Source organism: Cynoglossus semilaevis, chromosome W, assembly GCF_000523025.1.
Source record: "Cynoglossus semilaevis isolate Cse_v1.0 chromosome W, Cse_v1.0, whole genome shotgun sequence".
NCBI lineage: Eukaryota > Metazoa > Chordata > Actinopteri > Pleuronectiformes > Cynoglossidae > Cynoglossus > Cynoglossus semilaevis.
Window position 1 is genome coordinate 9,576,407 of NC_024327.1, and position 16,365 is coordinate 9,592,771.

Here is a 16,365-nt window from a genome sequence, read left to right on the forward strand (position 1 = left end):
CAGCCCCTCTCTTCACCCTAGTGTCCAATACATACGGCCGGATGTCAGATGACATGACTACAAAGTCGATCATTGACCTCTGGTCTAGGGTGTCCTCGTGCCAAGTGCACTGATGGACACCTTTATGCTTGAACATGGTGTTCGTTATGGATAAACCGTGACTAGCACAGAAGTCCAGTAACAAAACACCACTCGAATTCAGATTGGGGAGGCCGTTCCTTCCGATCACGCCCCTCAAGGTGTCACTGTCGCTGCCCACGTGAGCGTTGAAGTCCCCCAACAGGACGATGGAATCCCCGGGAGGAGCACTTTCCAGTACCCCTCCCAGTGCCTGCAAGAAGGCCGGGTATTCTACACTGCTATTCAGCCTGTAGGCTGAAACAACAGTGACCTATCCCTGACCTGAAGGTGCAGGGAAGCGACCCTCTCGCTCAGTGGGGAAAACTCCAACACACGACTGGCGAGCTATAAGCAAGCCTACACCAGCACGCCGCCTCTTACCGCGAGCAACTCCAGAGTAGAAGAGAGTCCAGCATCTCCCAGGCTGTGCATGGAGGTGAGCCCCACTATATCTATTCGGTATTGCTCAATCTCCCGCACAAGCTCAGGCTCTTTTCACCCCAGCGAAGTGACATTCCATGTCCCCATAGCCAGAGTAGTTGTCCCCGATTGGGCCTCGCCCACAACCGCCACCCAAATCTTATGGCACCGTCCCCTTGTGGACCTTCCTGCGGGTGGTGGGCCTTACTGGAAAGTGGGCCCACGTCAGTTTTTTGGGCTGGGCCCGGCTGGGTCACGTGGGCAGAGACCCGGCCACCAGGCGCTCGCCTGCGAACCCTAACCCTGGGCCTGGCTTCAGTGTGGGGCCCCGGTAATGCCAATCAGGGCGATGTGAGCTTCTTAGTTATTATTGTTACTATCATCAAGGGGAGTTTGAACTGCTCTTAGTCTGATCCGTCGTCTAGGACCTGTTTGCCTTGGGAGACCCTACCAGGGGCATTAAGCCCCCGACAACATAGCTCCTAGATTCATTCGGATACTCAAACCCCTCCACCACGTTAAAGTTGTGGTTCCAGGAGGGGCCTAGTTAACCTCGCACATCTAAAACCATGGCTCCATAACAAAATTAGGAAAGACCTACTGATCTAATAAGAGAGTTACCTTCTGGTTAAAAGGCCACTTGAGCAAAGCATCCCGTGTCCTCTCATTACCACAAAGAAGAGAGACAGGTGAGTTCCTTGACCTGTTCCGTCACCATTCAGGTAGATCCATAAACACATCTTGTAACCGTATTTACTGGTGTAAAAGACTGAAATATAAAACCACACAGGAATGGCTTGTCAGGCAGAGGTAGAGCTGGAATTATAGATATCTGATATAGAAGTTTTCATGAGACGATACCAGGAGAGAACATGGCAGGAGCTCTGCCAGCTACAGCATCCTGTCTCTTCTTGGTGAAGTCCGAAATCGTCCAGACAAACACGCCGTCGTACGTGGCTGCAGACATTTCCCTCATCTTTCCCTCCATCTCCACAATGGATAGGTCCCTCAGACTCACTGTTCTCTCCAGCTGACGGAACTGGTGATTAGCAGCAGCACATGAACACTTCCATTTTCATCTTTAAATACACCAATACTGCCCGCAATAAAAACCACTAAGTACCGTCGTGCCAGAGTATAAGTCACACCAGCCAGCTAGAGTGCCCTCTAGTGGCTGTCAGTGTGAAAATAACGAAATTATATATTTTAATATATATCGCACCTGAGTATAAGTCGCAAACCCAGGCAAAGGATGAAAAAAAGTATGATTTATAGTCCGGAAAATACTGTACATCATTAGAGATGATGTCACTCTGTCACCTTGTTGTTGAGGATCTCGATCTTATCCAGGTCCAGCTGATGTTGTCGGTTGTAGGCCTCCATGGTAGCGCAGGAGCACTCCATCTCCCTGTTGAGGACGCAGACAATGTTCTCAAACATGCTGACTTTCAGCTCCACCACCTTGGTCTTCTCACTCTGGAGTTGCAGCTCCAGTGCAGCGGCCAAAGCTGTGGGAAACGGAATGAAGGAGGTGGTCATGGTTGGAGCACAGGCAGCTTGAACCAGAGCTGCACTGCTGCCACCAACAGCTCCAGTATTCACACTTCCTTCCAGGTAGCTCATCTCGAGCAGGTTGAGGTGTTCATAGGAACACTGACGCTCATGGTCATTGATCTTTTCCTTCTCCACCTTTCATGGAGAAAAACAAAAGTTTGGGGTTTTTTAAGTGTAGTTTTATAGTGTATATAGTGTGTTCGTGATAAACAAAATGTGCAAACGTCCTTAAAGTTTCTCAAAGGTAAATGTTTACTTACAGACAAATCACAGCCAAAAACATGGAACCTGCAAGGAAATTTAAATTTACTGCAGAACTTAATGTGGTCCACGTACTGTAGAGAACAAATGATAGAAAGGAGAAGAATTAACAATCTGTAGATCACAGAGACGTGGTTTATGACGTTCAGGAAACAGTGGTGCTTCAGTGAATACCTTTTCTCTAGGAATCTTTTTCTTCGCACAGCCTTCACAGATCATGGGATACTTGGGACAGATTTCATCATGAGCCTGGAAAAAAAGGACAGATCACGAGAACTAAACAGAGCTCTGCCCTGTGAAGGTAAAGAAACCAGTAAACATGTACAGTATCTGATGACCCAATCATCTAGAACACCACTTCTTGGTTTTCACCTATGGCAGTGGTTTTCAACCTTGGGGTCGCCTGAAATTCAAAGGAGGTAGTCGGAACTGTCTTGTAATTGATTAAAAAGAAATATTGATAAATAACACTTTTTATTCTTTTTAGAATTATGATTAAAAGCACCACACAATCTTAAACAACTGCATTCTTACACATTCATTAATGTGAATTGAGTGACCGCTACTAAAATGTCTCAAGGGGTCGCCAGAAATTTGTGATATCAAAATGAGGTGAGAAGCCAAGAAAAGTTGTGAACCACTAATCTGTAGACACATGAACCCAGACAGGGTTAAAAAACAAACCTACTTCCTGATTCTTTTGTCGATTGCGCCTTGACAGAAGTACTGTCTCACCTTAATGTTTTTGAGCCTATTATTAATACATATAATGTTTATACAATTCAAATTTCCACTGATTCAGGCACATTAAAAGTCAAATATATAACAATGTAAATGTAGCTTTAGCATTCACCTCAAATTCTTTGATGGTTTCTATCCATGTGCAGCCCTGATTTGGACAGACAGCAGCCAACGCTTCCACCTCTCTGCGAGCTGCATTGTCTGGGAACGCCTAACACAAAGCAGAAACACCAGTCAGTATAATCACACACATATACTTAAACATGCACCATGCTAAGTTACCCAGGGAGTTTTACTGCAGGGACACAACCAAGACCCAGTTCTGCTCCTGGCTGCTGAAGTTCTTCCTAAAACTAAAATATTTTCCTATTTGTCTTTATAACATTTGTTTCCATCCACTCCTTGTTTCCTCCCTTGTATTTCTATTCCTTCTCCAAGCACAGCCAACATGTATATGGTCAAAGAGTTCTTGTTCAGACTCATCAGACCATATTATCTTCTTCCTGTCATCTCCATTTACAATGGTCAGATTGGACTCGATTGGTTATTTAGACATATCTTACTGTCTTTCTAGAGACTAGAATACATACACACACACACACATATATACATACTTACACCCCCTTGCTTAAGAATAGATGCTGGCTCCTCAAACAAGTCTTCTTTGATGCAAGCATTGCAATTCTGTGGTCCAGAACTTATAAGGAGAGAAAACAAACGTTGATGTAAACAAAGAGAGCTGGTGTTGCTTAGAGAAACTTAGAGATGGCAATAAAGGGTTTTTTTTTGTTTGTTTGTTTTTATTGTAAAACTTTTGGCTCCCACAGTGGAAGATTGGCAAGTGGCCTTGCCCTACGGCAGGAAGGTCACTGATTCGCACCCAAGTAGTTAATGTATGGAGTTGACGTTTCCCCATTTTTTTTATTTTTATTTTTATTTTTTTTTTTACACAGCCCAAAAACATGCCAGACTAGGTTAACTGGATACTGTTAATACACCATGGGTCTGGAGGGGGGCTGTTGTACAGTCCATGTACGGATTTATCCTGTGGTGAACTGGAGAACTTTGTGAATATTTTCCACACGATCGTAACTTAAGTTGTTTCAGCTGGAATGTTAATGATTACTTTATGATCGTTAAATCTACAGTTTTATAGAAGACAATCACACTTTTTTATTATTTAAAGTTTTTTGGATTTGAGAATGTATTCAATAGTGATATCACGCCGTGTTGTTTGCAACAGTGAAAACGAATAACTTATTTTTAATAATGTCCTTTAAGAATAATCAATTTACAGATTACAATTTATAAATGCTCTTTAGATAAAGTGCACGACGAAAAATCCTGTAAATGGTTGCAATAAAAATAGCAGCCGAAGTTATTTCATGGGTGACGTGTGTTGTATTTATTAGCGGAACTGTCGTTGACATGGAACATGAGTGATGAGGGTCAGTAAAGATTCTTAGCTGCAGCTCTAGCGGTTCACCATGACAGCACTTACCTCACTATTTTGTTAAAGCAGAAGCTGCAGAAGCGATGACCGCACTGCGCTTGCAGCGGCCTCCTTAGAATCTTCTGGCACGAATTGCATAAATGCTTGTCTTCTTCTTTTCTTTGGAAATCCCGGCTTGTTACCTTCCAGAGACGGTGGTGGAGAAGGTTCCTGTGCAGCCATGATTACCCCCTCGAGGGCTAAAGAGTGGGCGCGATCACTGAGCAGTGTGGGATTGTTTTATAAAAAAATAAATGATAAATCCAGACAATGATTAATGCTGCTGATGCTGTTCAGTATATTTCTATTTCCTGCTAATGTTCATTTGTGAAATAGAGAAGCAACTTGCGTTCATCTGATATGTGATGAGAGACCAGTGCAAATGAGGATGCTACAGCTGCAGTTTACCATGTCTATCAGCAGGTGTCACCAACTCATTTGATTTCCTAATTTTAGTCAATGAAATTTTTTGGCAGAAACAGAAAGGAGCAGATATGGAATAGCAAAATTACAGTAAAGTAGTTACATTTTCCTTGTCTAAGGTGTTTGAAAAACCTCAAAAAAGTATGGCTAAGCTTTCCAATAACAGTTTGAAAAAGTACTGCAGGTGCTCAAACGACAAAATTGTACATTCTTTACATCATTATCACGTACTGCAATTTGTGCGTATTTACTCTGTTGTCTTTCGGAACCTCTCAAACTAAATTTAATTTTATGAAATAATACTTTGCATTGATTGGTTTTCATCTAGATAAAAATGTTAACATATCACAATTTCGTGGCCAAAGGCTAAAACTTTTTTACAGATGACATTTTTGTATTGGGCCCTGGTATAACTTGAGTAGAGAACAAACCATCTCTATAAAAATCAAACAAAATTAATGTTATGAAATAGAAAATAAACAAATGTATCTCTTCTAAATAGTCTATATTTCTTCAAGCAATAAAAACCACTACATTTCCTTATATTTTACATATTTTATTTATTCTATTTTATTTACGGTCTGTATTGTTGCTTGAGTAATGAACCTTTGTTCTGAAACTTTTTACTGTTAAGTCAAACGGAAGTGTTACACAGTGATTTATTCTGTAAGAGAAGTGCACAGGAAGTATGGAAGTGTTTCGCTAAAAATAAAATGTTATTTTACATTTATTGTGGGATACACCCATTGAATTATTCCTGTGGTGAATTAAGCAAGTGGCAGTTCTAAATTGAAACATGTAATTGTAATTGTCGTGTGTTTAACACTTGAGCTTTACGTTGAAGTCATCACAGGAAGTGTGTGGTTTGTGAGATGCACTGACGCTCGATTCGTTTCCAGGTTCTTTTTCTTCTTTATCATCATCTCTTTTTGCAAAGGAATGTTGCTGCTCCACGTCTGTACTGATGGAGAAGTGGCAGAGATGCTTAGAGTGGAAAAGATGTCTGGACTGAGGGTTCTTCTTCGGTTAAATAACCGTGAGTATTTGTCATTTGTGACAACAGGAAGATAGGAAAATGGAAATAAAGCACTGGTCATTTCGTCGTGAAGTGACAGTGAGCGAAGAGAGAGGAGTAGGAAGCTAACCAAAGAGCTAACACTTCAACTAGCACTGATAGAGTCAGATAATAGCGTTAACATTTTTTTCACTAACATGTCTGTCTCATCTCTGTTGGCACAGTAGTGTTATTGGCTTTTATAGAGACATTTGTTTGGAAAAAAACTGCCCAAGTACTACAAAGATGCTTGTGGTACTTATAGCATGTTTCGCTAATGCTAAATGGGTGACAATAAACTATCACCTTGTTATTACCAAGATTATATTAGAATTAAATGTGGCTGTTTTAGTTAGTGTTTCCACAAATCAAATACATGGTTGTTTATAATGAAAACAATACCGGTGGTGATAATTACGTTAGCTGATCTTGTTAGTGAAAAATGTAACAACTAGGGATTCTGGTCCAGCTTATATTAAGACTGTATGCTGGCGTAGAGACATGGACATGCTCTGATGCAGATGATGTCGTTCTATACAGTGACCTGCTGTGTACAGTGTCTGTTGTAATTTTTAGTGAGAATTATGTTCGTAAGTATGCATGTAACTCGTATAACTATTTTGACGGCGGTATGCAGTGTAGAACATTTGTATTTCGATTATATTAAAAAGAAATCAAATGTCTCCCGCATCATTTTAATAATAAAGTGTCACAACATGAACATTGCTCTCCAGAAAAGATTCAATTAGCTACTTTTCCTAAATAATTCCTGACGCCTTTAGCTTATGTATTGATTGCTTCATACGACTAACCTAAAAGTGACTTCTAATATTCATCTATTTCAGTTTCTACGTTAAACATAAATGTGGATGCAGTAACTACAATACTATTAATAATAAATACAGTAATTGGATAACAAATACACAGACAAATCGTTCTGTGTTAAGGTAATATATTATTGACTGTTTAAATGTGATACAGATATTATTTAATGTGTAATTTAATTATACTTGTAGCCGTGAATAATACTTTAAATATTTTTCAAAATTATAATTTTATTTTTTAGCATTTATAATAATTTGCTAAAACTACACTGTGTGCACAATTATTAGGCAAGTGAGTATTTTGACCATATCATCATTTTATCCATAATTTCCAACTCCATGCTGTATAAACTTGAATGCATATTGGATTTAATGCATATTAGGTGATGTGTATTTGTGTAATGAGGGAGGGTGTGGTCTAAGGAGATGAACCCCCTATATCAAGGTGTGCATAATTATTAGGCAGATTCTTCTCAGGAAAAATGAGCCAAAAAGAGATTTAACTGACCCTGAAAAGTCAAAAATTGTAAAAAGTCTTTCAGAGGGATGCAGCACATATTGTGGTGTGATCACAGAACCATCAAATATTTTGTTGCAAATAGTCAACAGGGTCTAGATTTGAGAAGAATCAAACATGAAGCTAGCAGGAACCCATTATCCTCCAGTGCTGCCATATTCCACAACTGCAACCTACCTGGAGTGTCAAGAAGTACGAGGTATTCAGTTCTCAGAGACATGGCCAAGATAAGAAAAGCTGAAACCCTACCACCTCTGAACAAGACACATAAGTTGAAACTGATGAGCAGTGGTACTTGAAAAAGTCTGCATCTTTCAGGAAGACTGCACTTGCGGCTGCACAAAAAATTCTGACCAGATCAAGAAACTGACCGACTCCGTGAATGGACGGCTTGCGACTGTTATCGAAAAGAAGGGTGGGAAGACGCTTTCTTCAAGCGTACAGGAAAAAGTCTGCATCTTTAAGAAGACTGATTTTTTTATGCAAGACAACGCTCCATCACATGCATCAAAGTACTCCACTGCGTGGCTGGCCAGTAAAGGCCTTAAAGATGAAAAACTAATGACATAGGCCAATTCTTCACCTGACTTAAACCCTATTGAGAACTTTTGGGCCCTTCTTAAGCAGGACATTTACAGTGAAGGTAAACAGTACACCTTTCTGAACAGTGTCTGGGAGATTAAAGTTAACTCTGACCAGATCAAGAAACTGACTGACTACGTGAATGGAAGGCTTGTGACTGTTATCGAAAAGAAGGGTGGCTATATTGGTCACTGAGGGTTTTTTTTTTTTTTGAAATTTTAGAAATGTTTATTTGTAAATTTTGAGTTTGTTTATTATTCTCACTTTAACAGGGGAAAATAAGCAAGTGAGATGGGAAAATCTTTGTTTTTCATTTAGTTGCATAGTAATTCTGCACACTAATAGTTGCCTTATAATGGTGTACATGTAGAAATTTTCTTAAGAAAGCCAAAACTTCACTTTTACTAGTTGTGTTCAGGTTTGAGGGTTTGTTAACATTTTGGATTCACCAAGAGCACTGTAGTTGTACAATAACAAAATGAATCCTCAAAAATTCAACTTGCCTAATAATTGTGCACACACTGTATGGTTCCCAAATGTTTGACTTTTGTGCCCTGGTCTGCATACTTACCGCTTTACTTGTGAGAGTTTTAACAGTAGATCCTCTTAACATTTCATCAGTTGAATGAAAAATATTTTTCTCCTGATTATGTTTACTTTGACATTTGCCTGATCATTCTGCTTCAGACTTGTAATAAATAGTCACTTTTTACCAACTGTCACCTCATTACCAACAGAATGGTTAAGCAATTGTCACAGAGAATCATTCTTTTAAATAAGCCAAGTCTAACGTTGACATAAAAAATATTAAACAAACAACAATAAAATTCTATATGCCAGAAGATATTCATTCATTTTCATCGGCTTATCCGTTACCGGGTTGCGGGGGCAGCAGTCGCCACCCAAATCACATTGCACCGTACCTAAACCTTCCTGCGGGTGGTGAGTCCACTGGAAGGTACCAACCGCCCTAACCGGGATTCGAACTTGCCCAGGAGGTGAACCCTGGCGTTCCACACCAATGACAGAGACATTGCCTCTGGGCCAAAGCGCCACAACCAGAAGATATTATATGTTTATATTTTATATAGATCTCAATTACATGACAAATAATTCACTTTCACTTACATGCACAAGTACCATGGTTTCAAAACAGTAAAATAAACAGGATTGGTGTGTAAACACAATTAATTTATCAATCAGTTATTGTAATCACTGACATTAAATTTCCTCAAAAATTCTAATAATCTTTTTTTTTCGGACAGTGCTCCAAGGAACATGGTCATTGTTTCAATGGATGTCGGTCTGAGAAGGACATTAATTCAAATTTAGGAGGAGAACTGATTGAAGGCCAACAATTCTTCATTTGGCACCACAAGCATGGACGCTTGAGTTCCTGAGCTGTCAGCAACAGGAGCTGTTGCTTAACAATTTAAATGAAAAAAATCACTTCACTTCAATCCACTTGAACTACTCCTTGTTTCTAAATTAACCTCTGAAGCCTTGTAAAGATGTTTTCCGCACTTAAGAAGCTGGTGGGCTCAGAGCCAGGCCAGCTCAGGGATAAGAATATTCCGGCTGGCCTGCAGTCCATGAACCACAGTCTGCAGAGACGTTTTGCCAAAGGAGTGCAATATAACAGTAAGTTTAATTCAAACAATTGGCAAACATGGGCCTTTTTCTTATATCCGTGGCCCAATGACTGATATTTTGTTTTGTCACTTCAGTGAAAATTGTCATCCGTGGAGACAGAAACACTGGGAAGAGCACTTTATGGCATCGACTTCAGGGGAAGAAGTTTGTGAAAGAGTACATTCCAACTCAGGAGATCCAGGCGACAAGTATCCACTGGAATTATAAAAGTATGTTACAACACCATTATACCAGAGATACCTCCATCATGGGCTTTTTTATTTATCAACATTATATATCAACTTTTTTACTGATGCTTTTTTAATGTCAAACTAATAAAGAATAACTATGACAGTAGTGTGACAGTAACTACATGCACTTCTACCATAGAAGCAATTTGTAGTTACCATGGACAGCAGCAGAGTTTTAATAACAGGCAACATAAGCAAGGTAGTATTAAGTACTATTTACTCTGTGTCTGGTAGTTGCATCTTGTAACATTTCCACATAATACTTCAGTGTAACCAAGGCTCTAGTCAATATTTTCTTTATTTTCTTTGTTGCCTAAAAACATGATTTGTGAAAACGTCCTTTTTGTCTTTCAGCTACAGATGATGTTGTCAAGGTAGAGGTCTGGGACGTGGTGGACAAAGGTGGGTCTGAAATGACATGCTAATCACAGTCATTCTTCTAAAACTGACTTCTGCTGTTAGCCTGCATAGAAATTTCATATCAGGAAAAAGTCACGTTGCTTGTTTGTTGCCTGTCCTGTTCTCAGTGTTGACATTGTCTTTTTTAACCTCTTTCGCACTCATCTCAGGCCAAAAATATGCTCTTCCTGAAGGTGTAGCTGAGCTCCATCAACGTGTGTAGAAACTAAACTTGTGTGCATTGGGCTTGTCTTGACTTTTCTCACCCTTTATCTAAATGTAAATATTGTCAAGGGTTGGCTATTTCCAGGTTTGCTACGTGGCAACATGTCACACATTTCTTTCACTGGTTGCTGTGTTTTATGGATAAAACTTAAGTTTTTGTACACGAGTCAGCAGCAACTATCTAAAGGGATTGTTCAGGTTATTTAAGGTTAGTTGACTATATTTCACTATTGCCATGAATTGGGTACCTTTGATAAAAAAGGTCAACAATCTTGTGAAATTTACCGTACTACAGGGATTTGTTGCAACCTTTTTTTGAAGCTGCAAACCTTAGTTTATAAACCCCTCATTCTCCTTCTCCAGTCCATAGGAAACATTTTAAAAGTTCATAAAAGAGTATCTTTTTTGTGATGTTGGTGTTTAAAATAAATTCCTCAGCTATGGAGTGACACAATAACCACAGAAGGAGAAATAAAAATATATATTTTTCTCTGTGGACCTTGTTAGAAAATTAGTTATTCAAAATAAATATATTTTATAAAATATTGTGTTGGTTTATATGAAGCATGCAGTCTTCTGCAATGAAGTCTATAGAGAACACCTAAGGGTTGATTTTTTTTGTGTGTGTGTTTGAGTTTTATCTAAAAGAATGATTTCAAACCCCAGCGCCATTGTGACAGCGCACCACTGCACACAACGAAATGTGACCTCTGCTTTTAACCCATCACCAACGTGAACAATGGGCAGCTTTAAGCACCCAGGGAGCAGTGTGTGGGGATGGTGCCATGCACAGAAAAAAAACAAGTGTTTTTTCTTTGTGTGCATGTGTAGTAAGCTAAGGTAACAGCAGCTCTGTTTGGGATTTTCTCATTTATTTGTTTAACAGAAATGCTGCTTCAACTGCACACTTGAATTCCCTGAATGGTTATAGATGACAATCCACTACTATTGCCACACTTATTCACATAATACAGTAGCTCATGTTCATTTCGACTGGCGTTGAAATGCTTTAAATTGTACAAATAGCATTCCATTGAGCTGTTTGTGTGACTACAGAGAAGCTTAACTCTATAATTCTAAAATACAGCCAGCAATTTTCTATTTACATCCAGACTTCTCAATAAGCCACTTCACATTTCATTTCACGGCAAAAAGCTAAAAACAGTGAACCAACGAACTTTGTTTCAATGCACTAAACTCCCATGGAACGCTGAGTGGGCTAAGAAAATTATTTCTAAAGATTTGCGCTCCTACAGCAGCGTTGAAAACGAAGGCTTTTGAGCCTTGGTACACTGTACCATCCCGCCGTCTTTTTTGCAGAGAACGCGAACAGGCAGACACTTAAACATGTTTATGTATTCTGTGGTTCTAAAACATCTTAAATGCTGAATTGAGTCATGATTTTATGTGTTAAATGTGCCCATCAGTTGATCATTTCAAAAGGGAGTTTAGCTGTTAATGTACTACCTGAGCCATTTGTGTTTGTTTTTGGAGTACAGCACTAATTGTAAAAGCTCGTATTTTACCAAAATATTTTACTTTGCACTGTGCAGTTTATTAGGGAAGCGTATTGCTTTCACGTTGAGAAAAAAAACTGGCTGAAAAGACATTTTTCAGCACATACATGTATACATACATACATACATACATACATACAGGGTAATACATAAAAACATGTACAGTGCTGTGAAAAAGTATTTGCCCCCTTCCTGATTTCTGTGTTTTTTGCATATTTATCACACACAAAGGTTTCAGATCATCAAACCAATTTTAGTATGACTTGTCTGGCCCTCTGTGGAAAAAGTAATTGCCCCCCTTTGTTAAATCACAAAATAACTGTGACTAATCACAATTTTAGGAAAGCTGAGTTCAATTTCACAGGCCACACCCACACCTGATTACCACCACGTGTTGAATCAAGAAATCACTTAAATAGAATGTGTCAGACAAAGTGAAGTAGGCTACAAGATCAGAGCATCATGCCACGATCCAAAGAAATTCAAGAAGAAATGNNNCATTTCCAAGGCTTTGGGGCTCCAGCGAACCACTGTCAGAGCCATTATCCACAAATGGAGAGAACTGGGAACAGTGGCAAACCTTCCCCGGAGAGGTTGGCCAGCTAAAATTACTCCAAGAGTGCGACGACGACTCATCCAGGAGGTCACAAAACAACCTAGAAAAACATTGAAAGAACTGCTGGCCTCGCTGGCCTCAGTTAAGGTCAGTGTTCATGACTCTACTGTAAGAAAAACACTGGCCAAAGGTGGCATCCATGGCAGAGTTGCGAGGCGAAAACCATTGCTGTCCAAAAAGAACACAAAGGCTTGTCTAACATTTGCCAAAACACATCTTGATGATCCTCAAGACTTTTGGAAGAACATTCTGTGGACTGATGAGTCAAAAGTTGAACTTATTGGAAGGTGTGCGGCCCGTTACATCTGGCGTAAAAATGGCACAGCATTCCAACAAAAGAACACTATACCAACAGTGAAGCATGGTGGTGGCAGTGTGATGGTCTGGGGCTGCTTTGCTTTGCTACAATTCTGCAAAGAAGAGTGGGCCAAAATTCATCCAAAGCGTTGTGAAAGACTCATCACCAATTAACGTAAACGCTTGATTTCAGTTATTGCTGCCAAAGGTGGCACAACCCGTTATTAGGTTCAGGGGGCAATTACTTTTTCACAGAGGGCCAGACAAGTTTGTAATTTTTTCTCCCTTGGTAAATAAAATCATCATTTAGAAACTGCATTTTCTATTTCCTTGGGCTGTCTCTGTGTCATACTAAAATTGGTTTGATGATCTGAAACCTTTGTGTGTGATAAATATGCAAAAAACACAGAAATCAGGAAGGGGGCAAATACTTTTTCACGGCACTGTACAGTACAGTACGTACGTTTGGGAAATCTAAGATACTGTATATCAAATGTATTTATGCTCGGAAGAGTGAATCAATTTTTAATTGAAAATAGATTTTGAACCTAATCCTGAGCCTAAAAATCGATATCAAATTGAATCGTGGCATTTCCTGAATCCTGCACCCCTAATAATCACCCACTTTTTTTCACAAAGCTGGTGAAATCAATTTGAGACACATTTCCAGGTATTTTCAGATTATAAAGTATCCACTTACTTTTAAAATCACTGGATTTTTCCATGGATCTTGGTGCAGGAGAATGACTGGATTGGACACTACAGTATATATCAAGAAAATACTTTGTAAATATAAGAACAGGCAGTATTTACTGTATATTTTTGAGTGATGTACCTCAGGGCTGATTTTAAGTGTGTGATCTGGATGTTGCATTTTGTAAAACAGATTAAGTGTTTTTTTCTTCACTCCTTTCTGCCGTCAGTCACTGACGTAATGTCAGACTCCTTAATCACACCGTACATATCAAAACCTGAACTATCCCATTAAAGAGTTAGGAATTCTGCAGTGATATGCTCCTCAGTAGTAAAAGCATCCATACTGCTTTTCTTTGCTTCACCCTCCTTAGAGTCATTGAACCGAATGAAAAACAAAGTAAGATGTTTATTTTAAGTATTTACGGGGTTTTTTTCTAAATACATCATTTTCTGTTGTTTCAGGAAAAAGCAAAAGACGAGGGTACAACTTGAAACTGGAGAACGAGTCCCAAGAGGTAACTGTCACATGACTGTAATGTGCTCAGGGGAGGAAAACCATTGGTTCAAAGAATGTGGGTCAGTTGTGAAATGACTTTCATATTAGATGGAAACAATCAAACCTGTGTGAAAATAGAATTCTTAATCATATTTATAATAAGTGATGTGTGATTTAAGAAATTGTTAAGTGTCATTCCGTTGGTGTTGCAGTCAGATGAAATGGCTCTGGACGCGGAGTTCCTCGACGTTTACAAGAACTGCAATGGGGTCATCATGATGTTCGACATCACCAAACAGTGGTAAGACATGTCTGTCTGTTGAGGTCAGAAATCAACAGGGGCTCAGTGCTGTCAATGTTTTAGCACAGTACATTGTTTTTGCTCCGGTAACAGCAGAGTAAAATTCAAGCAGCAACATGTTTAAAATCTGTGTAACGACATATAATGTCTCATTCTTAGTGGTCTGTAATCATTGTGAGATTAAATGGTATAATTAAGTTACTAAAGCTAAGTCAGGCTAAAGCCCATTGTACTAATATGTACATTCTAGATAGAAAAGTGTGTCAGGACACATACCTGAGGTCAACCGATTGACAGTAGATTATAAAACATTTTCTAACATCAAATTAGAATTCTTCTAAGACAAATTGGTGTAAAAACAAGTTTATTTTCACTCTACTGCCCATGCATTTGTGTTTGCTGTTGGTATTATTTCTTTTACCAACATTGCTCAGATTGAATATCGCTGCTATTCTGACATACTACCGTCGGTCAGCCGCTCTGAAAAAAAGAAAATAGACAAGCGTCCCACGTCATGTGAAGAAAATACTTGGAGTCATTAAGAAGCACTTGCATAGTGATTAAGATATGTATGCAATAAATACCGTGGCGCTTTGGCCCAGAGGCAATGTCTCTGTCATTGGTGTGGAACCCCAGGGTTCACCTCCTGGGCATGTTCGAATCCCGGTCAGGGCGATTAATACCTTCCAGTGGACTCACCACCCGCAGGAAGGTTTAGGTACGGTGCAATGTGATTTGGGTGGCGACTGCTGCCCCCACAACCCGGTAACGGATAAGCGGATGAAAATGGATGGATGGATGGATGCAATAAATACAATGCGTGTACTGTGTATGTCCATAAGTGTCATTGCTGTTTCTTCACATGAGATTCGCAAGCTTCATTATTCTACAAAAACCCATTCTGGAAAAAAAAATCACTTCTGAAAAAGGGCTCATTAAAAATAAATCACTTAATGTAGCTGTGCCTAAAACAAATTATCAAACCAATCAAAGTGACAGATTCGGTTTCTGTTTCAGGACATTTAACTACATCTTGAGGGAACTGCCCAAAGTTCCCACCCACGTGCCAGTGTGTGTGTTGGGGAACCACAGGGACATGGGAGAACATCGAGTCATTCTTCCTGATGATATACGGGACCTGATTGCTGGACTGAACAGGTACTGATCAGCAGCCTGATTTTAAGCTTTTTATTAATTTCACAACACAAACATCCGTTGGATTTCAGAAGAGGTGAAATAAGTTTACACCATGATCATCATGTAGTGTTGCTCAATGATGGAAAAAAAATCATAATTATTAGGTATTTATTGAAATCACAATTTCCAGAAAGTAAAAATGTTTCAAATATATTTTACTTAATTCTGGTCCATTACAGCCCAGTGCAGGAAACACATCATATGCTGGTAGGACTGCTTTACTACAGAATGTCTATGAAGATTCTCAGTCATCCAGGTCATGGTCAAGGTTGAAAAGTTCTGTTAGACAACTGGACATGAATTTTCTAAAAGAAGACGTTTCACCTCTCATCCAAGAGGCTTCTTCAGTTCTAACTGGTGGTGGTAGGGAGTACAGCAAATATATACTCTAGGTGTGAAAGAATAAAGCTACTTCAGCTCCACCCTGTTGGGTGGGGCCTTGGGGTAAACTGGGAAAGTGTAAACAGTCGTTAAGAGTCTGATGGGTCGTTGTGGTCCTCATCAGAATGGTTTCGGTCACCTGCCTCTTTGTTATGTGAAACTGACATGAAAATACAGGCTGGTGGTCTGCCTGCTGGGCATTGCTGCCTGACGCACCTCCGCCAGTGCCTTTGTGCTGGCGTGCTCATCTGAACACCTCCCTTGGCCCCACTAGTGCCTGAGTGTCACTAGTGGTGCCGACTTACCTCAAGGGTGAATTCCTTGGTATGATCACGGGGTGGGGATTAGGGCTGTGGCAGGGGAATTATT

At 39.7% G+C, this 16,365-nt stretch overlaps 1 protein-coding gene and 1 pseudogene across 2 annotated transcripts in view; one reads left to right on the forward strand and one right to left on the reverse strand.

The window, feature by feature from the left end:
• Positions 1 to 81: 81 nt before the first annotated feature.
• On the reverse strand, positions 82 to 5,608 carry LOC103397150 (TNF receptor-associated factor 2-like; annotated as a pseudogene).
• A 292-nt stretch (positions 5,609 to 5,900) lies between these two features.
• Positions 5,901 to 16,365, forward strand: part of LOC103397151 (rab-like protein 6) — a 17,470-nt gene continuing 7,005 nt past the window's right edge. Inside the window, exons 1-7 of one of the 2 annotated variants that reach the window (XM_017042637.2) lie at positions 5,901 to 6,047; positions 9,254 to 9,629; positions 9,716 to 9,850; positions 10,226 to 10,273; positions 14,084 to 14,136; positions 14,330 to 14,418; positions 15,436 to 15,576. In XM_017042637.2, coding sequence (XP_016898126.1) covers positions 9,500 to 9,629; positions 9,716 to 9,850; positions 10,226 to 10,273; positions 14,084 to 14,136; positions 14,330 to 14,418; positions 15,436 to 15,576 — 596 coding nt within the window. In that variant the 5' untranslated portion in view covers positions 5,901 to 6,047; positions 9,254 to 9,499. Of the gene's footprint in view, positions 6,048 to 9,253; positions 9,630 to 9,715; positions 9,851 to 10,225; positions 10,274 to 14,083; positions 14,198 to 14,329; positions 14,419 to 15,435; positions 15,577 to 16,365 lie in introns of those variants that run through there. The other variant, XM_025052778.1, reaches the window with a different exon arrangement.